Source organism: Oreochromis aureus, linkage group 1, assembly GCF_013358895.1.
Source record: "Oreochromis aureus strain Israel breed Guangdong linkage group 1, ZZ_aureus, whole genome shotgun sequence".
NCBI classification, from domain to species: Eukaryota; Metazoa; Chordata; class Actinopteri; order Cichliformes; family Cichlidae; genus Oreochromis; species Oreochromis aureus.
In genome coordinates, this window is record NC_052942.1 from 31,142,454 (window position 1) to 31,165,313 (window position 22,860).

The following is a 22,860-nucleotide window of genomic DNA, read 5'->3' on the forward strand; positions in this document are numbered from 1 at the left end:
TGAAACCAATTTGTCACCGTTGGAGGCAGTGCTGTCCCTTTCCCCGGCAGAGGGAAAAAAAGAAAAATGAATACATATGAAACATATTCATTAGCACTGCCTGATGCATAAAACAGAAACAAACTCACAACAGATACAGAAATGTGAGAAGGGATGAAAGGCACAAAGTACCACTACAAATAAAAAGAAGAATCCCTGCTGTGAAAGTGGGATGTGTAGTTACCCAGAAGAGAAGATGTTAGCGATGGCTGATTGACCATAACAACGGCCAATAATCAATGTCATCAGATAATGACCATGAAAGAGAGCAGAATCAATGCTTGACCAAAATCACTGCTTAACAGCCCAGAGGAAAGTGTTTACATCTTGAGAAAGGAATTTATCCCAAAGAAGTTAATTGTACAAAAGTTACATTCACTAGTATTATTATTATTAGTGATACTAGATCAAGGTGAATTCATAAAAATGTGCAACTCTATTTCTTTAGCCTAATTCAAGAATCAGAATGAGAATACTTCATTAATCCCTACGGAAATTATGATTCCATTACCCCACGAATGTAGAATATAGCATTTATCGATCTTGAAAAACACTTTTCACATTTTGTGCATTTTAATGTGTCACAGACATCACAGCTTGACTTACCAGCCACCTGCAGCAGCAAAGCAGCGCTGCCAAAGTCCTTCACCCTCACAAAGCAGGTATAGCTGCCTTCATCAGCCACCACCACCCTGCTTAGTAGGAGTGAAGCATTGCCCAGGCCCAGCTGGTTGGGAAACAGTCTGGTACGGTTGGCGAATCTCTCTGCCTGGTCTGCCAGCTGGTCGTGTCCCTCCAAGTACCTATGCACACTGCGTTGTGTGTCTGTCAACTGCCAGAAGACACTCAGATCGGACAGGTTGAAGGGGTTGGTGTGGTTAAAGGAGCAGTTGAGTACCACATCACTGGAGTGCAACGCCACAACTGGCTGCTCTGGGACATTCAGTTCCAACACAGCTATAAGAAAGAACAAGTATTACATGAGTATAAATAACAAGAAAACACTGGGAAAAAATAGCAGTATTGTAAAGAAATGTTGTATTCTGTCAGCAACAGAAAATAATTAATTTATTAAATATACTTTTAGACATTTTTCCAGCAGACATCCGTAGTCAGAAGGCTTTACTATGCCAATCATGCATGCCAAGCATCATCTCTTTGTCCCTTGGCTAGCCTAAAATAAACAATAAATAGTATTATTAATGACTATTTGGCTCATGTGTAGTATAAACATAAAGTATTCACTGAATCACAGTATTAATTCAGTGTTCAAATGTGAAAGACTGACACCTACTCAAATGTGAATGTCTTTGAAAATGAAATCAATGCTGCATTTTGAAATGTATGCTGTGACTGAAACATCCACTTTGTGCAGCACAGTGGCATAGAAAAGGCGAGACGGGATGAAGGGAAGAGGGGGATGAAGAGTGGAGATCTGGAGGTAAGCATTAGGACTTTGTTTGTGTTCCTATAGGCCTTGCCTCCTGGCGATGGCTCAGTGTGCTGAAACTCAGGCAACGGAAGCAACAACATCTGTATAGCTTTAGGTTCATCGTTAGTTAAATCTAAAAAGACTTTGGTGGTGATAGCAGTGGAAGATAAATGCAGAAAAACTATTGCACGTGTGTTTTCGAAGACTAAAAAGTGACTGTGCATCTGTGCGTATGCATTTTGTCTGTCTAGACTAGGCCAAGCGCAAAGAGTACACTGCATAATCATTGTGGATTAGTAGCCATTGCAGGCAGTCTAAAGTACATCCATGGTATTCTCAAGAGTCAGCATTCTCCATTGATCCCTGTCTGCTGTTATACAACTCTGAGACACTCATCAGCATCACAGGAGAGAAAAAAGCCAGTCGGCCCCTGGAGCAATACACTCTATGCTCAGGCTCTCTAATTGTTATAATCACAGCGTCATTTTAGCCTCGGCACCCCTTTTTGAGCTCTGTCTATCTCACAGCCAATGTCAATGTTGAATCACTTTGCTATGAAGGATATTTGACTGCTGCAGAGGTGCAGTAATTACTTTGCCTATTAACAACAAACAAGTCTTTCATCTGAGAGGGTTCATATATGGATGGATATTGCTAAGTCAAGGCAGACCTATTTTCAATCACATTCAGCCAATCCCAGCAAGGTGGCCTCCACATTACACCCCCCAATACCCTGCTCCTCTGCAGGAACAGTGCCACCTACTGGATTACCTCTGAAGTGCAGATGAGGACAGGAAAAAAGCCGCGATTTATGCTAGTAGAATCTCTTGTATGCAGAATACAATGGCATATAAATGGCTAAGAATGAAAACACAATGCAGTATTCATTGTTTTTACCTAAGTATAAAAGTTATAGTGAAGGACACGCTGCATGAAGCAAAAACAGTAACTGTAGACATAAAAACAAAAGCACAAAACTGTTTCTCTTACAGAAGACCATCATATCTGTGTCATAGGTTAATGAGTTGGTATCACCTCAGAGTGTCTGCACCAACAAAGTGCCAGTCACAACAATTCTCTTATCTTCAAGGTGAAAATGGCAGAAGGCTTTTTTTCTGTGATTACAAAAGCTCTACTGTTGTTGTGGGTGTTTTCTATCTCCCTATGCTGTGCGCACATTCACTCAGCAGGGCTACACAATACAGAAGAGTTATCACACCAAAGCATGGCAGAAACAGGCGGCATTCTGTCGCCACCAATGGGGATAACTGAGCAAATTTCTAGAGTGTGTATCGGCACTGTCTTAGAAGACAGTCCAACCTTTGTGGCGATGAACAGGTTGATGGTATTTTTTGTATAAGTAGAGGGTCAGTGACGGCCTCTACGAGACATGCATGTCGAAGGAGGAGGAGAGAGAGCAATTAAATCACTCCCCAAGCAGCCTGGGATGACTCACACCACTGAGTTCGTACACGAAGGGGGAAGGGAAGAGGGGAATAAGAAAGAGAGGCTGGCGTTGAGCTCACGCTTAAAGATAATATCTGGAAACAAGCCAAGGAAGAGGCTGTGGTGGAGCCTCACACACTAATCCCTCAACCCGGACCAGAGCCATGTCAGAGAAGAGAGAGAGATAGAAACTCCCCTCTCTCATTCTACATCTCCACCTCTTCCCACCTCTTTCATTCACTGCTTCTTTAAGCAGTGACCTACCACTCACTCCAAGGCCCTGCGAGGACACAGCTCTACACAGGGACCTTGTGTAGAGACACCGACTTGGATTTGGAAAGAGAACACAAGGGGGGCATTTTGCATTGCATCAAGGGGAGGGGATTGGACAGGAGAGGAGGGCAAGCTAGGCCGGCTGACGTCATGGAAAACGCACATCTGATGTCCTATTCGTCAGAGGTGAAGCACCACAAGCCAAAGCGAATGAGCACACGTGGTTTTTGATCTGCTACTGTTTACAACCAAAATCATTTATATGTTTAAGTGCAAACAGCAGAACGGCAACATGTATTTAAATACGAAAAAAGAGATATTGGATTGCCCTCTAAAAAAATCATTTAGAATATAATGGCAGCAATGCATGTAAAACATATACAAAAGCACAGAATTGTTGTTTTGTTTTGTTTTTTTATTCACCTGTGCCTACATAATCTTTGGTTTATAAAGCTGTATGCATTAAATGAAATCAACTCATATAGCATAAAGACAACATCCCCAAGAGAATGCAACTTTACACTAGCATGCTGTACCTTTTTGGAACACTGCTGCACAACAAACATCAACTTCTGTACAACAGTTGACTTTTTGATATGTTTCCACAGAGGTCTGCTACCGACACAAAAAAACACGCTTTCTGAGCAGAGACAAGCATAAGCAGGAGAAGATAAAGACTGCAGTGCTTGTGGTCTTCCATGAGGAAGCTGCCCTGCACATTGTCTCCAGGCTATTCATGTCTTCTCAGAGGGTAAGTGAGGATCTCACCTCTCCCTTCTCTCTCTCGATAAAGAGATGCTCAGAAGCCATAGAGGGCAGGCTGGGAGATGTCAGGCTGTGGGGATTTACACACTGCACTTTGTGTTTATGGGTCTCAGCTCTGTTTGAGTGCCTGCGAGACAGAGACGGGCACTTTCACAGCCGACATGAAATAAACTCATTACAGCCTTTGCGAGCACTGGCAACGGGCCCCGCTTAGCAGCAAGGCACAGGGTTGGCTAGAAAAGGCTGCAAGTGATCTTCACACTGCTCTCCACTCTACTTTCAAGACTACCGACTACCTTGTCACTATCAACACCTCCTTCCATCCTGCTTTCCTGAGACATGCAAGGTATGGGTGCTACTGGGTTTTCTTCTACCCAGAGTTTTTCATATAGTGAACAGCATGCTCACTAGGCACATGAGATGAGCTTGGAGGCTGACTGTGAGACTGAGAGACAGTGTGATATGCAAGAAGACAGCAAAGGTGAATCTGAACTGTTAGACTGGGGCTGCTCACAGGGTAAAGCAAGAGGCTGTTGGTAAATAAAACCCACAGATGCCTCGCATCAAACTGACAGATACCGACAGGTGAGTGTGCATGTGTTCACCCACATGCATTTACAGATGCAGTATGTGTTCGCATTGGATTACCGAGCTGTGACTGTAGGCCTTCAACAGTCAATCTAGTTATTACGATAGGCTTTCATTTCAGCAAGTCTGATGTGCACACCTCAATTATTGTGTTATGTTATGCGCTGGATTTACAGTTAAACAAAATCAATCGCGGAGTTTGTGTAATTTTCAACAAATTATTTTTAACCTTGATGTACTTAAGTATTTCTGTATATGTAACTGTACAAACAACATCTGGATTAAATGATTCATGTTAGAAATAAACAGCTATATGAAGATTAGACAAGAAGAAACAAATCAGAGCCTCTTAACCAACTATACTTAAATGGTGGAATCAGTAACTAGTATTGGAAAGCCATGTTTCCAGGGCACTGATATAGTAACAGAGTCTGCTGTGACATTGGTGAAACCAGAAAATACTCCTTACTCCTTGTATAGAGTGAATAAAAAACTGACTATGTACAATTTATACTACCAGTTTTATATATCATATATGAAAGAAGGGAAAGAATAGTGCCATTGAGCTTGAGTTAGCTTTATACTTTTGGCAGCTTTGTACTCTGACAAGCTGTCCAGCCCAAACAGCAGACAAAATAAGTTGTATTAGAGACAATTTACAATATTTTAAGTAAAACTTTCAAAACCAAATATATTAAATAAACTGGAAAGATGTCCTATCATCACTTTCCTCCTGTCACTCACTCACATGCGTCATGCAATTTACTCATTTCAACATCAAGTTTTTTATCCCACAGCTCCAAAAGCGAGTCAACAAATGGCTAAAATGTGCAAGCACATTCAGCTGCAAACAGGACCATGCATATACACTATACAGCAGGAGAGAAAAGGATAAGACAGACTTACAAATGAGCGTGGACATGTGTGTGGGACAAGGACAGTTTAAAAAGGTGCAAAAATGAGAAGAATATCCTGCTGCAGACAAGCATGCACCAATATAGAATACAACCAGGGAGAAGGAAGAAGAGGGAAGTTAGGTAGTGGTTACTGGTCTAAAGCGAAGCATCCATTAGTTTTCTGCTGCTAGATCATAGTACTGCAGAATTAAAATAAAAACCAAGCCTTTTCCAACAAACAGAGGTAAACAAAAATTTAAGTAGAGCAAGAGTGCAAGGGACAAGATACTACCATATGTTCTTTCTGGAACATACTAAAGTACAGATGAAGACCTGGACAATAACACACTCTCATCTTGCATTGTTGTTGATTGTTATTACCTGCTGTAAATCACATCACAACTGTAATCTAACTGACATGAAATCTATCTCTTTACAACTATATTTCAAATCTACAAATGGAAGAATGTTTGACACTTAAATTAAACTAATTTATTAGTGAAATTATTTGAGAAAAGTTTCCAATAGCAATAATACACTTTATCTCAAAGGTTGCATTCACTCTTTTGATCAGCTTTAAGTATTTTGGGGGTGTTTTAGCTTTTATTATGACCAGAAAGCTTAGAGAGAGAACAGAGGAAAGACACGCAGAAAATGGCTCTTGGCAGATTCAAACCCAGGCATCTGCAACAGCCTTACGGCATATGAGCCACCTGCTCAGCCTCCACGCCACCTAGCTTTAATCTCTAGCCTTCTCGGAGTCACGGCGTGTTCCAGTGGTCCTAAGTTTAATCAAACTGTTGATCGTTGCAAAATCTGATCCCTTCTGGAAAAAGATGCTTGGAAAAACAAACTGTGCTGATGCCAAAAAGGCTCAGTTCTGCATGGATGTTACTACAAGATTTAAAAAAAAAAGATGGTTATGTCATTCCTGCTGTCTTGCAGTGATTCAACAACAAGAGCTGAAAGGTTTTGCACAAACAGTATTGTGCAGTAGCAGTAACAAGTGCTGTACAAATGTGTATATTGCAGTAGATCACTACTATGCTTTGTTGGAAAAGGGAAAGGCTACATAAAGTGTTAGTATTGATGAAATGCATCAGTGTTATCTGTATGAATGCAATTTTAAACAAAATCCAGGTCTATAAACACAATCCTACTGACATATACACATATACAGACAGAGACACAACTTCATGCAGAAACAGACACCCAAAGGCCAGACAGCACATTGATATTCCACACCTGTATGACTGCTGACAGCTCCACAGCATCACACTGTCAGAGGATTTGGACACGAGGTACCCTGACACTACAATGGAGACACTGTTACAAAGTTGCTCTGGAGCAGAGAGGTTCCATCAGCCACAGACACAAACACGCACACACATGTATACACAGTGCTACATCACTACCTGGGCCCCTTGCACTGTCCTTGACACGCACACACACACACACACACACAAGCACACACCACAGGCATGTACACGTCATTATTCAAATCAGGAGTTTCTGCAGTCATCTACAAAGATACCTCCAGTCTTTATCATCAATATCCACTACAAAAAAAATATTTTAACACTCAGTTCAATAATCATTTTTGTCAATCATTTGTGTCTTTGCTCCAATTAGAGTTAATTTCATTCCATTCTGTCCCACTTCATAAAGCTAATAATGGCATCAATTCAATAACAGGGAATGGAGCTATTTGTACAATGAGTGTTTAACACAGTAAGTGCATGTTTAAAAGGTACAGCCCTGCTGAAACATGATACAACAAGTGCTAATATGATTTAATACATAAGGAACATCAAGCACAAGCACTGGAGGGGAAATTGCTGGGGCAATATTGACACAGCAAAGCAAACCGGTACGTAAGGTGCAATACTAACAGACTGCACCGACAGTGGGTTTTGGTTGGGCAGGGAGAGACGCAGGAGAAAAATGCTTTTACAACAGTGCCCCCCTCTGCTGATGAATGTAACTGCAGCTCAGCACATTTCTATTCTACACATTACGCTCTACCTGAACATCAAAGGATTTTGCTCAAAGGATCTGCGAGCCCTTTCATACCGATTACTCTTATGATATTACCAATCCCTGTATAAGTCTGAGGGGAACAGTAGCTTTTGATTTCATGGTGTCAGAGCAGATGTGCATGCCCATAACACTCCTATTTGAAAAAAATGCATTTGGAAAACATTAACTGAGTGATCGGAGCATGTGCATAGTAAATATGATATGGATAGGAATCACCGAGGACTGAGAGCTCATTCTCAAAAATGTCATAAATCACAACAGGACTTATCATTGCTTTATTTTCCCTTTTCTCATTCATCTCTTACTTGTTCTCTACCTGTGTTTTTTCTGCCTTTCTTTCTTCATAGAAGTATGTCATCTCATATCCCGTCAATTTCTTCGCCCGCTTTGACCAAGAAAACAGGGACACCATCACCCATCCTGCCATTACAGAGAGGGACGACGCTCCCATCCAGCTGGAGCAGCACCAGGTCAGAGCCACACTGCGCAGAGTCAACGCGAGGAAAGCAGCTGGTCCTGACGGTGTAGCTGGTAGAGTGCTTAAAGCATGTGCAGACCAACTAGCAGAGGTTTTCACCACCATCTTCAACCTCTCACTGCTACAGTCTGTAGTACCATCCTGCCTTAAGTCAGCCACCATCGTTCCAGTGCCCAAGAAGAACACAGTGAGCTGCTTGAATGACTATCGTCCAGTTGCTTTAACACCCATAATTGCCAAATGTTTCGAACAGCTCATCATGTCACACATTAAAGCTGCCATCCCTGCAAACCTCGATCCATACCAGTTTGCATACAGGGCAAACAGGTCGACAGAGGACGCCATAATAACAGCTCTTCACACAGCCCTCACACACCTGGACTGTAGTAACACCTGTGTGAGAATGCTGTTTGTGGACTTCAGCTCTGCCTTCAATACAGTTCAACCCCACAAACTGGTTAATAAACTAAGCAACTTAGGACTCAGCAGCTCACTGTGCAGCTGGATACTGGACTTCCTGAGCAACAGACCCCAGAACGTAAGAATGGGAGAGCACACCTCCTCCACCCTCATTCTGAATGTGGGTGTCCCACAGGGTGTGTCCTCAGTCCCTCCTATACTCACTTTTCACCCATGACTGTTCACCTATCCACACCAGTAACACCATTATAAAATTTGCTGATGACACCACTGTCATAGGACTGATCGACAACAACAATGATTCAGCGTACAGAGAGGAGGTTCAGCATCTGAAGCAATGGTGTGACGACAACAACCTGCATCTGAACACAGCCAAGACCAAGGAGATGGTAATCGACTTCAGAAGAACAAAGCGATCTGAGCACTCTACCCTCTACATTGATGGGGAGGAGGTAGAAAGGGTAGAAAGCTTCAAGTTTCTCGGAGTCCACATCTCGGCCGACCTTACCTGGTCCACAAACATCTCCCACCAGGTAGGGAAAGCACAACAAAGGCTGTACTTCCTCAGGAAACTACGTCAGGCCCAATTACCCCAAAGACTGCTAGTAAACTTCTACCGCTCCACCATTGAGAGCCTTCTGACTTACTGCTGCACACTCTGGTTCAACTGCTGCACTGCGGAGGACAAGAGGAAACTGCAGCGGGTGGTGAGGGCAGCAGAGCGGGCAATCGGCACCTCACTAACTCCCCTCAGAGACATCTATACTGGCAGACTTCAGCAGAAAGCCAGCATCATCATCAAGGACCCCTCACACCCTGGACACTCACTTTTTTCCCCCCTTCCCTCTGGTAAACGCTACAGGTCCATCAGGTCGAAGACAAACAGACTCAACAGAAGTTTTTACCCACAGGCTGTCAAACATGCCCTACCTCCACCCTGATTGGAGGATAACTGCACTGCCAACACTCATGGACATTACACCTTATTTATAAATCGTATTTCTGTTTATACTTCAATGCAAACAACACCCCTACCTCTTTAAACTGTATTTATTATAACATTATTTAGTATAGTTCCAACAGCACCCCCCACCCCACTCAATGTGCAATATCACTGATCACACTGCACCTCTCAATGCACCTGCTAGTTAGATGGCATGTATGTGTATGTATATAGATGTAAGTGTGTATGTGGAAATATGTGTGTGTATGCATGTACGGATGCAAATATGTATATATACATATATGTATGTATGTGCGTGTATGTTTGCAGGTGTATGTATAACTTGTACATATCTTTCTTGTGTAAATGTAAATTTGTCATTGTGTAAATACTTACGCTATTGTGTACTTCACACACATGGAGAGATGCCAAACTGCCTTTCACTGTTCTTGTAACAGTGACAATAAAAAGCTATTCTATTCTATTCTATTCTAATAACTCGTTAACAGACTTCGGCAGTCAGATGGTGTTGGCTAAAGAACAGTGGGCAGATAAAGGCAAGCCTCTGGCTTACAAGCTGGAGGGACAGAGAACCTTTGATGAACAGGAGACAGAAAAACAATTGAAGAGATGGTGTACATGGGAGCGCCTGAAGGTAGCAGTAGGGTCATGGGGTCAGATATTAGTAAAGTGAACATGATTTGTAATATTTAAAGCCTAACAAAAATAAGTGCTGCAGTTTGTTTCCAGTTACAAAAGTTGAAAAATTAATTCATTTACTTGTTAATGCTCCACTAGGTCACAAATTGTTAGTAAGAACTGTTATTTGATGACGAATCTAGAGCTGATAATTTCTCATACTCTTCAAATGGTTTAGTAACGCCAACAGTGACTGAAGAAGCTGAAAATTAATCCAACACAGCGGAAGGCTATGATTTCAAATATTTGTGACTACGAGGTATCTGAAAGGGATTCAAATGTCACGCAGTCAGCCAAGAACCTGAAACTCAAAATTGGCTCCTACAACAAAACAATAATTGCAATGAGACCTCAAAATGTACTATGAAGTAGATTTTGCCATAGTAATGTGCAACATCTACCAAAGAAGGGGTACTGAAGAAGTTTCTTGTACATATCTCACAATTGTGGTTGGGTTTTTTCAGACCAAAAAATTTAACTAAACAATGCAGATCATGTATGCAAATTCAGTTTAATGTGTGTTTGTTGTTGGAGTTGAACATGAAACAACCCGACACATCACGACAAAAGACAGAGAGGCAGAGTTTTATCCCCACAGCACCCGACGTCACCACTGCCGTGTGTCAGACGCAACACCAGGCAAGCAGGGGTCTCCCTCTGTTAGCTGCTGGGATGCTTTCGCAGCAAGCCAGTAGTAGCTGTGACACTTCCCAAGCACAGATCAGCATCCGTTCAACACATTCATCAAAGCCTACTAGACACACAGCAGGCCCACATATGGCTTCAGGCCTCTCTTCCCCTCCAGAACTGCAATCTCGGCATATTACCTGTATCAATTTTTTAACGATCCACAAGCCAGCATTTTTAAGACTTGTTGAAATAATCATGAGGTGCTTGTTGGGTAATGCACTCTGTTTCAATAAGTGCACTGTAAGAAAAGAAGAGCTGGGAAACAGTGAGACAGAGGCAAGCCAACAGAGACTCGTCATTATGTATGCACTGCAGCGAAACCAATCTTTGTTGAGCCTGTCCTCGATTGTTTTTAAAAGGATACTTTACTGGACACAATCAAATTAGCAAAAACATCACTGATACAGGGTAATAACCCTAAATTGAATTTGTGCACAGGCTAAAGTGTCCCCTCTCTGCAGAATCAATTGCTGTGAAGAGAAAAGGAGGGAAGGAAGAGGGTATTCATAGTTAGCAGACCTTTAAAAAGTACACTAGAGATGAAGGCATGAGCGGGCTATTTTCACGCTCTGGGGCCCTGCCATAATCTGTGCCTGGCGACTACTTTACTAGATGCAATCTATCCAATTATGCTAGTTAATTTGAATTACCTTACAGCTCCCATCACTGAGAGTAAAAATCGTGTCTGGTTTTCAATTCTACATTTGCATGGATGCAATTCTCTTTCATTGTTTGGTTTCTAAGAGCTGCCCACAGCGAGCTCTGGCAGCCTAGTGGCTGTGCTAACTGAACACAGAGTATGACAACAACAAGCAATTAGCTAGACAGCCTCCTGTTAGCTCTGCAACTGGCTGACACTGCTGTGTGCTGCAAGCCAAGACTGTTACTGTACTCAGCTAACTGTTGTGGCTCAGGCATTACTGTACACGGATCTGCAATTTTTTTGCATCTTGCAGACACCTGTAACCACAATACGTTATAATGAGCGTGATAAAAAAAAATTCATCTGGGCTAAGTAACATGTAAGGTCAGGGGTCAAAGCCACTTCTGAGCAGGGTGGCAATCTTTCCTCTCTCCTGCTTCCTAAATAGAGAAAAACAACATCCACCTACAGACAAGGCTCTTCCTAGCTCTGGAGGCAACAGCTGTGCAGTGCTGTATGAGTAACATCAGGGAGAGATTTTACTGAGAATAATCCATCATCTGACTCCTGAGTCAGGATACAGCTGGGAGCTACAGAGACAATGTTACTATGCTGGGATGACAGTGCTGTCATGTGCCTCATTTTGTTTTCTTTTTTTTACCCCCAAACATACCATTCTCACAAAGTGTTTTGGCAAAGGCCTCAAAGTAAAATCATGTCTGCTGATATGGGAACTTGCAGGAATTATCAAGAAATGACATGGCTGAGTACAACAAAGATTACAGCAAGTAATCCCAGCGAGGGAGTTAGAGACCTCAGAGACCCTGGATCATATCAGCACAGCCGTCCACACACATAAATACATGGATGCTCAGTTAAATGCACAAATCTTTAGGTTTCTGTGTGTGCCAGCAGAAGCTCTCTAAAGCTACAGGAAGTGGTTTTAATAATAGTTTAAATAATGTCCACAAAATATGAGACTTTTGTAATATGATATGGTGTTACATAGGCAGACTATAGTATCAAACTAGACTCCAACTAATTCACTTAGTGCTCCAGTTAGCAGAAAGTGAATCATTGTGTGAGCTACAATATAGCCCATTACCCGTGAGTTAAAGAGCTCCATCAGTCCCCGACACCTCCTCCTCCTCTTCCCTCCCACTGAGGGAAGCGAGTTAGGCAGTGGATGCTACATAGCCAGTAATGAGCAGGCCGCAGGCCCATTTGTGCTGGGAGAGAATAGGTCCCTAATGAACCACTGAAGACACTTAGGTCCACTGAGTCAAGATTGAAATGTGCCACTGATGGCCGATAGGAGGTTGTGTCAGCTCAACCAGAGAGCAGAAAAGGCAAAAAAAGCTCTTTAAATGATGGCATTTTGGATGATAAAAGTTCTTTGTGAACTTTGAGGATTTGCAATCTGATTTTGTCCTTCTTCTTCAGGCTATATATTAATATAGAATAATGGCACTCAATATGAGATTTAAATTTACATGGCATCAGCCACACACCAACTGAGAAAGGGCTGATGCTGAAATATATGCACTGTTGATACTTCTTTCGGCATATGCCGTTCCCTTCTTTTATTTACTGTCATGAGACGCCATCACGTCAGCCCAGGCTATTTGTTTCTTTTTTATGATGACAAGTTTTCTTTGAGCAATTTCTACTGAAGTGAAACTTTTGAGCATGCGAGTCATGCATCCTCAGTTGCAACATCAACCACCAGCACCCTGCTTCCCAGTGTTATAAATATAATACGATGACTTCCTCATCACCCTTCTTGAGTCAAGGCAGGAAAACTCAACTTCTAGCATTTTTCACAGCGCACCTTACCTATGCCCAGAGATCTCACCACTCCTCACATACGTGGAAAAGGTCAAAGCTGTTCTCTTTTACAAGCTGAATTATAAAGAAAATACAAAACACCCTCATATGATGAAGTTGTAACCCTTTAAAAACTAAACTCAAAAGAATTACTGTGAAAAATATCTCTTTTCTCATTCAGCCAGACATCTGTTTAAATAGGAATTTGCTCTCTGACAACTCATTTCAGTTGATGTGGGTTTAAACAGGGACAGTTTATAACTTCCAAACTATTGGCACATTATTTTTGGGGAGTAGCCTCATTTGAAAGGTTGTTTTTTCCCAGTGAAGCTTTTGAAGTCAAAAGACTAATAGGCCCTGCAGGGTGTATTGTTTAACAAGCGGTGGCATTTCCCACCGCAGTGACTCGAATCTAATAGCAGGGCAGAGGGAGCAGCAACACCCACCCATCGCTTGGACAGCAAGCACTGCGGACAGCAGGAGGGACAGCATGGTCTTTCAGGATGGATTCAAAGTGCAGGTCAACTTCTTCAGACACAGATCTGCGGACAAGAAAACAGACATATGAGGAGCCCCGAGATTTTTATAACAAGGACACAACGATATAGCAACATAAGGTGATGAGTTGATTGGAGGGTTACTGAAACCAGACGGGGTGCCTAATACTAATGTGTTTTGGCGTTCTTTAGCTTGTTCCCCCAAGTGAAGAGAATTTGAGATGAGAAGACAATATATGCTATATGAAAGTCTCAAATTAATTTTGTCATGTACAAACCTTACTGACAAACTAACTTACATGTGAAGGTGACTACGACAGTCCTTTCTCTTGCCTGCTGAAAGCTTCTTTCTTTTCAGAGCGAGTAAAGCTGTGATGACAAATGGGGACTTTCAAAGTTGACAGGAAACAGCCAAATCATTCTCTCCACTCCCCAGAGGGAAACACTTCGTGAGGAGTAAGTACAGCCAGACAAAACTATCTCCTCCTTGTCTACCTCCACTCTCCCATGCATGAAATATTTATAAGATACTTATCTCAGCTAGATTGGTAAAGGTCGTTATTTGTATCTGTATTTGCTGAGACAAAACCCTGATTCTGCATCTTGGATAAAACTGAAAACTCTATTGTTTTTTCCAAAGAAAGAAAGTCACTGTGATACAACCACAGAATATGAATTAGTGGTTAACAGTGTAAAAAACACACAAACACACAGATGTTAGAAAGCACCACTTTGTTACATTTTTTGTTACATTTTGCAACTATTGTACACACAATCTCTAGGTAATGTTTTCTTGAGATAAACAAACAATATTTTGGCTATTAAAGCAGAAAGAAAACTGGTATTTTGTGGATTATAATACTACATGCATTAAGTAATTCTGACATATGTTAACAATGTTAATAACAAAAAATGGTCAATTATTTTTAAAAAAAAATAACTTAATTGGACAAGGAAAACTGAACTTTTCATATATAGTTGTGGTCAGAAGTTTACATGTGCTTATCATGGGCATGAATATAAGGGTTATTTGGGGCTTTTAATGATTTTGTTGAACCAATTCTTTTTCCAGAGTGAAATGATTGCACAGCATGCATCTTTAATTACTTACATCTTTAAAAATGTATGGCCATGATAAGTATACGTAAACTTCTAACCACAACTGTACATTCTGTAGATAAGTCCCAGTGCTTCGAGTTAAAAACATCTAGGTAGAAGGAGCAAAAGTTTTAAAAGGCTTCTGTAGGTGAAACTGTGGAGGGATCCTTAATGGTTGCCTGCAGCTGCTTTCGTCTCCCATGGTCTCTCATTTGGTCTGGTTTTGGAGGCGTACGACCACGGCATCAGTTGTTGACCTCAGCTCTCCATCTCTTTCTCTCTGACTATCGTGTAGCTCTCCTGAGCAATGCGAATCTGCCTTTTGTTGCCCCTTTCTGCACTCGCTGACATCCCAGTAGAGACTGTGGGCTGGCAGGGGCCAAATGACCCTGTTTCCCACAGTATCCATTGCTTTTTTTCATTAAAAGTTCACTCTAAAGTTTTTAAAGACCAAATAAATCACTTGTAAAAAGACACCTTTTAAAGTTAATGTTGGTGTATTTAAATAATCTAGATAATTACTGACCAAAATAATCATCATTGTTTTTGCCACATCCGGGTAGTCCTACATTGATGCAACTTCTTTGAAAATACAGAAAATTAGCTCAGGGCTTTGTTTTTTTCTTTTATACCACATGAATGAGGATTATCCAGGATTTACAGCAATCACTGAGTGTGATTCACTGCTTTGATTAAAACCCTGAACATCCAGGTATGACTGTAAGCTGGGCAACGCCCTACCACTCACCACAAGTGATAAAAGTTTCTGGTGGATCATACAAATCTACAAGTTCTGGAAACTTTGTGTTATGTTTTGCATGTGCAAACACATCTCAAAATAGGAAAACAGCTGATGGATCAAATGTTTTGTTTTAGTGCTATGAATCATTTCATCATGTAGCTCCACCTCATGGCTTAGCCAAAGCTTTTTCCATGAGTTTTCATTTATGGCTTCAGCAGAGAGGATGTGGGCCGGAGTGCTGTTTCATCGCATTTTCCACAACAGCTCTGCTCTCCACTTCAGACTTTCTGTATCACAATGTGAATTTCTCTAACCTTAGAGGCACTGAATTCTTCACAGCAGCGAGACTCAACAATGAGAACAAATATTCATTGAATAAAAGAGCAGATGTGTATTGTAGCCAGCATTTTTCCAGATTTACCTAAATATATTCCTAATGGTAGCATGAAGTGTAGTCTGCCAACACACCAAACCACAGTCTGACTCAGTCTGTGCAGCCCAGACATCAGGAAGCCATCAAAGAGATTTACTGAATGAGTCACATTGCTGACCCCTTAGCAGCTTTTGTTTCTTTCCTTTTTCAATTTAAGATTTAAGTTAACTAAACTTGCATGTCACAACCTATATATAAGAAGATAATAAAGCTTAACTGTAGGAAGTTGCAGTTGAATATTATCCATCACCATCTTACATCAATATATAAAAAGTACTGCCAGCTTTTTATTCAGATTTTGACATTTAAATATTTTCATGGTATTATAGTAGTTAATTGACAGCACTGTCATAAGACTGTATAAATGAAAAAAAAGAAAGTGGTTCAAAAGCTTGCTTGACAGTGAAAAAAGGCTCAAATTTCTCTTAGTGATTAGTTGTAAGCTTTTGAGTCATAATTGCCCTTTTATATCATTTTGACACTATATGTTAAGGACTATTAAAGTTCTTATTGAGGTCAGGGGAAAGGGAAATGATTCTTGAGATGTCACAGAACATTAAGATGAACAATTTTGCCCTGCTCATTGTACCATCACTCTATTCTTTCAAGTAATCTCAGTTATAGTGGTCCTCTTTCTTTGCTACTACTACTACTACTACTCCTACTACTACTATACTCTTGAATCCAAGATATTAAATCTTGACTCACCTTTCTGGCATAAGGCATCTTTATCAAGCTCCTCAAATCATCTGGACCATCATTCACCTCACTCACATTTTTTTAACCTTAAAGACAAAAAGTGAGGGCCTGAAATTTATATAGAGGCAGTAGCTAGATTTTACTGAGTCCTCTTAGGAATTACTGGATTCCTTTAGTCAAATCATCAACAGCATAACTTAATAAAAGTATAATATAATATATAATTCGCTCATCAAACTGAAAAGCATATCTTCATAAACTTAAAAAAAGGGCTAATGGCTAAGGAGCTGTATAAAAGTTTGACTTTTACTACTAAATACCGAATTTACAGTTTTCACTACAGCGCCACCTTGAGTCTCATACTAGTGTTCAACATGTAATTTAGTGACTGCTATGAGGCAGGGGTGTCCTGATAAGTTAAAAAAAAAAGTGTATACATCTGTATGAATCAACAATTGGCTCTTGGTAATCTGCAAAGTTTAGTGTAACTTTTATCTTACGGCATTCTTGATATATGCTGCATGTGGATTGGCACGGGGAAGAAATACCAGTATAACCTTTGAAGTGTCATAATTTCTCACAAAACAAAACAAGAACTAAAAAAAGGTAGAGCACCTGTAAAAAAGACGAAATAAGCTCATCCAGTAGCCACCTCTTCGCTTTTTTTCAGTGATCAGTTTTTATAGAGAAATATCCTGAATGATAAATTCTACATCCTCCTGCATCCCACGGGTAGATCTACCTGCCTGCTAAGCGCAGCTGCACAATCAAGTGACAATTGCAGGATGACGGCAGGCAACATCCTCTTTGCACCATTCCTGTGGCTTCCAACCTTCTTAGCCTGTTTTCTCTAAAGAGCAAAAATGCCGACTTGCAACCTCACTTTCCTGACTGTCGTCCTGCTGTGACATCCAAGAAGTTCACTCTAGAGAAAAACTTATCCTTCAAGTTTTGCATTAAGAAGCAAAAATTAGGAGAAAGTCTTGTCTTTCTATGGTAGAAATATGAAGCCCTAATCTGTTTTAGAGTACAGATTGGCGACCAATGTAATCTAGGATAACCTGGTTTGCCACTTTATGCATGCAAGCATTTTTATCTTATTTTTATCCCCCACATATTGAGATTTGGTTTGTCTGATTTGGTTCTAGTTTACAAAGGTAAACACATACAAGTCTCATAAAAAACACATATGAGATCTGTACTGAAGCAGAACAGCAGCTGAAACAGCAGTTAACAGTTTTAACAGTTAATGGAGGAAATATATGACTGTAAAGAGACCTCACACAAAAAAACTTTAGCCTTTATTTAAATTTATAACAGGGGTGTTAAACTGTATTCAAAGTAAATAAAGTATATGTGTTCTTAATATTCAAACCTTTAGCCTGCATAGCTTGTTTGTTTGATTTTTTTGGGTTAGATATATCAAATTATCAGTCTGGTAGAACTTTTTAGTACTACCAGGGTATTATTTACCCCACATGCAGTTTGTTTGAATCTAGTAACACTGATATAACACGGGCCTCCATCACCACAGCTCAATCAAAAACACAAAGAAAGAAAGTATGAGGAAACTGGGGGAAGATATTGCAGTAGTAACCAGCTTCTTTATGAATGTTACTTTATATGGAACTACCGTTAAATGCAATGCTCACTTTCTATCAAACGAGGGCGCAGTCCGTTTAATTCATAAATATTAGCTTTTTAGCTCCATTTTCGATAGAGTATACTATCTAGCTTAGTAACCCTACGACTTGTTTAAAAGGTAAGCTACAAACATCTGTACTAGACGTGTCTCTAGAGCCGGTGAACAGAGCAGACTAAGCCTGTGTAATTCAGCCATAGCGCCTCCCTGGCCCGACTTCGTGGAGTTTCCCTTCTCCCCAGCTGTTGCTCTTCTTTTAAAATAACCCAAGTTCACCGTTGGCTTTTTCACTATGATACAAACAAAACATCCCGGTTAGCTGGTGCTTTTGCCCCCAAACACTATGTATAAATGCTTACCATGACAAGAGGGAGAAACTTGAAAACCACCAACCCTCCAGCGGAGGCGACTCTTTTCTCTGTTCAGCGCTGGCGGTGTGATTTTCCAGAGCAGTTCATTCCTCTTAGAGCAAAGCACGGCTATAACACTTTGTTTTGACGCTGGATAAAACTAGAGGGCGTTTTTCCTGAGTGTTTGGGTATGTTCCATTGATTTGGGACGGGGAGCTCTTCACAGAAACCACTCCTTGCTGCTTCGTCCAGCAGTGATGTCATGCTGACCCCCATCCCCCAGTTAACCATTTAGTCGTCGTACCTTTTTTCCGCGAACTCATCGACTTTTCTTGCCACGTTAGAGTATTTCAGGATAAATACATAGTTTGACTGAGTACTTCCAAGTCCGAGTGTGTTCAGAAAACCGAAACAACTTTTTTTTCTTTATGTATGTATTTATTTATATATTATTAGCCTATCGCTATCGTATGGTCCTAAAAGGTATGGTGGCCCTAATGTGGTAAAATGTACAATTTTTTAATTAATAGGTTAATAAATTAATAGAATAAAACACAGACACACAAATAACGAAAGAATAAATTGTGTTGTGCTTGGCAAGTTTTTGTTTTCACCCGGAGATAACACAAATTATTGTAAATCATTTTTGGATGCTTGCAATTTGGTTGTAATTTCAAAACAACGCCATTGAAAAAAGCCACACACACACTGGCACCATCCATGTGCCGCCTAAGCAGGAAATTATGGTTCAGCAGTGGTAGTGCGCTGGGCGTCTGTGGCAGTCTGTGAAGAGCTACAAACAGTGTCTGTTGTCAGATGGGGTTGTGTCAAAAGTATGATACTCTTACAGAGACAAAAACTAAATAAAAATAATGGAAACTGTCCACTGCAGCCACTGTCTGCAATGTTCATACAATGTTCAATTTTTTGTAATGTCTTATATGGGTTTTTTGTGCTTCTTCCATTCTTGGTGGATTCTGCTGTTTTCTTCTTTTTCTTTTCCCTGTTCTGGGAACAGGTCAGCATTCGACCAATACACAGCACTACCAGTGTTGGGGAGTAACGGAATACATGTACCGCCGTTACGTATTCAGAATACAAAATATGAGTAACTGTATTCCGTTACAGTTACCGTTTAAAAAGGTGGTATTCAGAATACAGTTACTTTGTTGAAATAAATGGAATACACGGCGGTACTTCCCTGTTTCATATTGTCGCGGGTCAGGATTGTTTGGGTTTGTTTGACAGCTACGTTCTGTTGTTCCAGGCGGCAGCGTTACGGTTGCCATGGTTTACAGGGTGACGCTCTCTCTCTGCGTGTTTCCTGGGTGAGAGGCGCTTTTTGTTGTTGTTGTTGTGCTAAGCTAAAAGGCAGAATGCTACAGGCATAGCTCTAAAGCATGTAGCCTGATGGGCAGTGTAGTCCGTGCTGCAGGGAGAATGGACTACCATACCCGTTATGTGTCTGTGAGCGAGGGAGGAGAGAAAGGAAAAGTCCGAGCTGTCACGGAGCAAAAACGGGAGCTGGAAGCATGTAAATATAATAATAACCACTGCAGCCAAGAAGAGTGCCTGAGGAGCCCATTTGTAAGTAAGCTATTAAGACTCAACTGTACACTGTGTTCGTGTTTTCCTCCGGAAAAAATAAGTTCCGTTGGAGAAGCCTTTCAACGCCTCTCTCTGTCTCCCGCAAGCAAAGTTGACCCAGACAACAAAGTAAAGCTAGTTTTCGGCTACCAGCCCGACACGAACCCGACGTATTAGCCAGAGGTCCCTTTACTACGTTTCGGAGCCGCGGACCTTCAGTAACAGTAATAAATCACAGCAATAGGACATTCATGTAGTTGTAAACAGCATGATAATATATTAAGTACTCCAAAGTATTCAGAATACGTTACTCTCATTGAGTAACGTAACGGAATACGTTACAGAATACATTTTGGGGCATGTATTCAGTATTCTGTAGTGGAATACATTTTAAAAGTAACCTTCCCAACACTGAGCACTACCCACATCCAGCAATCTGCAGTTGGGATTCTGGAGGACTGCACTGGAGCACTTTTAGGTTGATTGAAAACCCTTCTCCATAGCCAAATACATATGGAAATGGACACAATCATGGTGCCATAAATTAAGCATTATTTGGCACACTTTTTTCCCCCACATGCAGTCATTGACTTTTCTTTCCACATACAGCATTGCTGTACTTCATAAAACACAACATTCTATAGAAAACAAAACAATAACAGGAGTGTGCTACAAAGTGATATTAATGGCTTGGCAAATTCATTTCACTTTGATCTGCTGACAAAACTAAAGTGATTTCCACGTCTTCTTTAGCGGGCTATGGGATGGTAAAAATTAACCTTTAAATTGATTAAAGTTTGACATTTCAGAGCTCTAATGTGCAGCTGTAACCTTAAAAATAAATAGTGGTACTGAGAGTGCACTCAGTGATAAAAAATATTTTTAACTGGGATTAAAATGTTTACCACTCTTCATGTAAATTGTGAAATTGTTAAAGCCCAAGATAAACTATTTTCTTCAGTATTAATCTTTTGTCTCATTTGCAACAGGGTTGCATTTTACTGTTATATTTTAGATGTTCTTTATTGATTTTTCATCACAATTTTATCATCATCATCTGCTAATGTCTCTTATTGGAGCAGTCAGCACTCATAATGATCATTTTGTGTGAAAGAAGAGTTATGCAACCCATTAAAGGCACTTTTTCTTGTGAGCAAGCACACAGCCTGAAGCAAAAAGCCTAGCTTAACTGAGAAAGTTGATAACCGCTGTCATGATACCCGTCGTATCCAACTGGGTTTTAAATTTTGTCGAGCCAGCTAAGGCAAAGAAAGCTTGGTTGTGTTGAACTACATTTATAGTATACCCCTCAGGAGAAAACAAAATTATTTGTCACAAAGCTTGAAATTAGGGCCTAGATGCACACTGAGAAGGCAGGCAAAGTAAACACACACAAAACACACCTTTAGTAGTGAATGGATCTCATTCGCTACTAAAGGTAATGTTTTGTTTGTTGTTTGGATCCAATTCAGAAATGGAAAAAGTCCACAAACATGCAAGAATAAGACTGGGAAACACACTAGAAGGATGAACAGGCATGGTGATAAAGGCTGAGGAGAAGACAGTAGACTTTAATATACATAAGGGTAACCAAGAGAAGTGGACAAAGCAGAGTACACACAGATGATAAAAAATAAAGACAATGAGACAGGAGTGTAAGCAAACCTAAACACAAAACTCTAGAAAGAACTAGCAAAATAAGACAGAAAGAAACTTCTATAGAGCCCAGACCCACACAGACACCTACAGAGCTGCTAAACAACGAGGGAAACTGGAGTGAAAGAAAGCTGAGAATGTGTCGATAGTTGTGCACGTTGTCATTTGGTAGGATATTAGCAGCAAATACAAGCAATGCACAAAATAATACATAAAGGTTGATTTTTTTTGTATAAAGGGTATAATTTTTTGATAAAGTCTATCATTGATTGCAGAACTGGTGAGAACGAGGCGATTACAGAAGTGTATAATTTAATGGTAGTAGTAGCAGTAGGACTTTTTTTTCAGTTATTCCCCCAAATTTGATTTGCATTATAATACAATCCTGATTTATGAACTTTAAAAAGCATGTTAAAATTTTCTTTCTCCCTTCCTTTTCCTTAAGTGACAGATTAGTAATGGATAGGTACAGCTACAGCGAAACAGGCTGACATATTTCCTGTCAATTATGGTTTTCACAAATGTTTACTCGTTAATTGCTCATCTAAAGTAATTGATTAGCTACCCGAGGGCACTTATTGCTCATTCAAAGTGGCCACTTACACTTGTCTAGCGGTTTATTGGTAATTCAGACTAGTCTTTTACATATTGTAGCACATGTTAACCAATCAAATCAAGATTTATAGAAAATAATTGGCTCTTTATTGTAATCTATTATTCATAGTATTGTTTACCTTTGTGATAATAGCCCATAGCCCATCCCTGTTTTGTGAGATGTTGTTTTATTTGCTTTGTTGATGTTGATTTTGTGATATGGAAGAATGTCATTATTAATCTGCTCTATGCAACAGACATAGATAGTGACCTATGAATTTACATATTAATACTATGTAAATATTTGCATGATTGTTTATGATTGTTTATTCCAATTAGTAACACTACCAGTTCCCTCAGCAAGGCTCTCAAAACACTTTCCT

General features: G+C 40.4%; 1 protein-coding gene across 4 annotated transcripts in view; it reads right to left on the reverse strand.

Moving 5' to 3' along the window:
• Positions 1-18,920, reverse strand: part of cd276 (CD276 molecule) — a 69,028-nt gene extending 50,108 nt beyond the window's left edge. Inside the window, exons 1-4 of one of the 4 annotated variants that reach the window (XM_031746562.2) lie at positions 18,650-18,912; positions 16,658-16,734; positions 13,626-13,721; positions 646-996 (exon numbers count right to left, since the gene is read on the reverse strand). In XM_031746562.2, coding sequence (XP_031602422.1) covers positions 646-996; positions 13,626-13,671 — 397 coding nt within the window. In that variant the 5' untranslated portion in view covers positions 13,672-13,721; positions 16,658-16,734; positions 18,650-18,912. Of the gene's footprint in view, positions 1-645; positions 997-13,625; positions 13,722-13,975; positions 14,015-16,657; positions 16,735-18,649 lie in introns of those variants that run through there. The other 3 variants (XM_039612447.1, XM_031746560.2, XM_031746561.2) reach the window with 3 other exon arrangements.
• Positions 18,921-22,860: the final 3,940 nt, after the last annotated feature.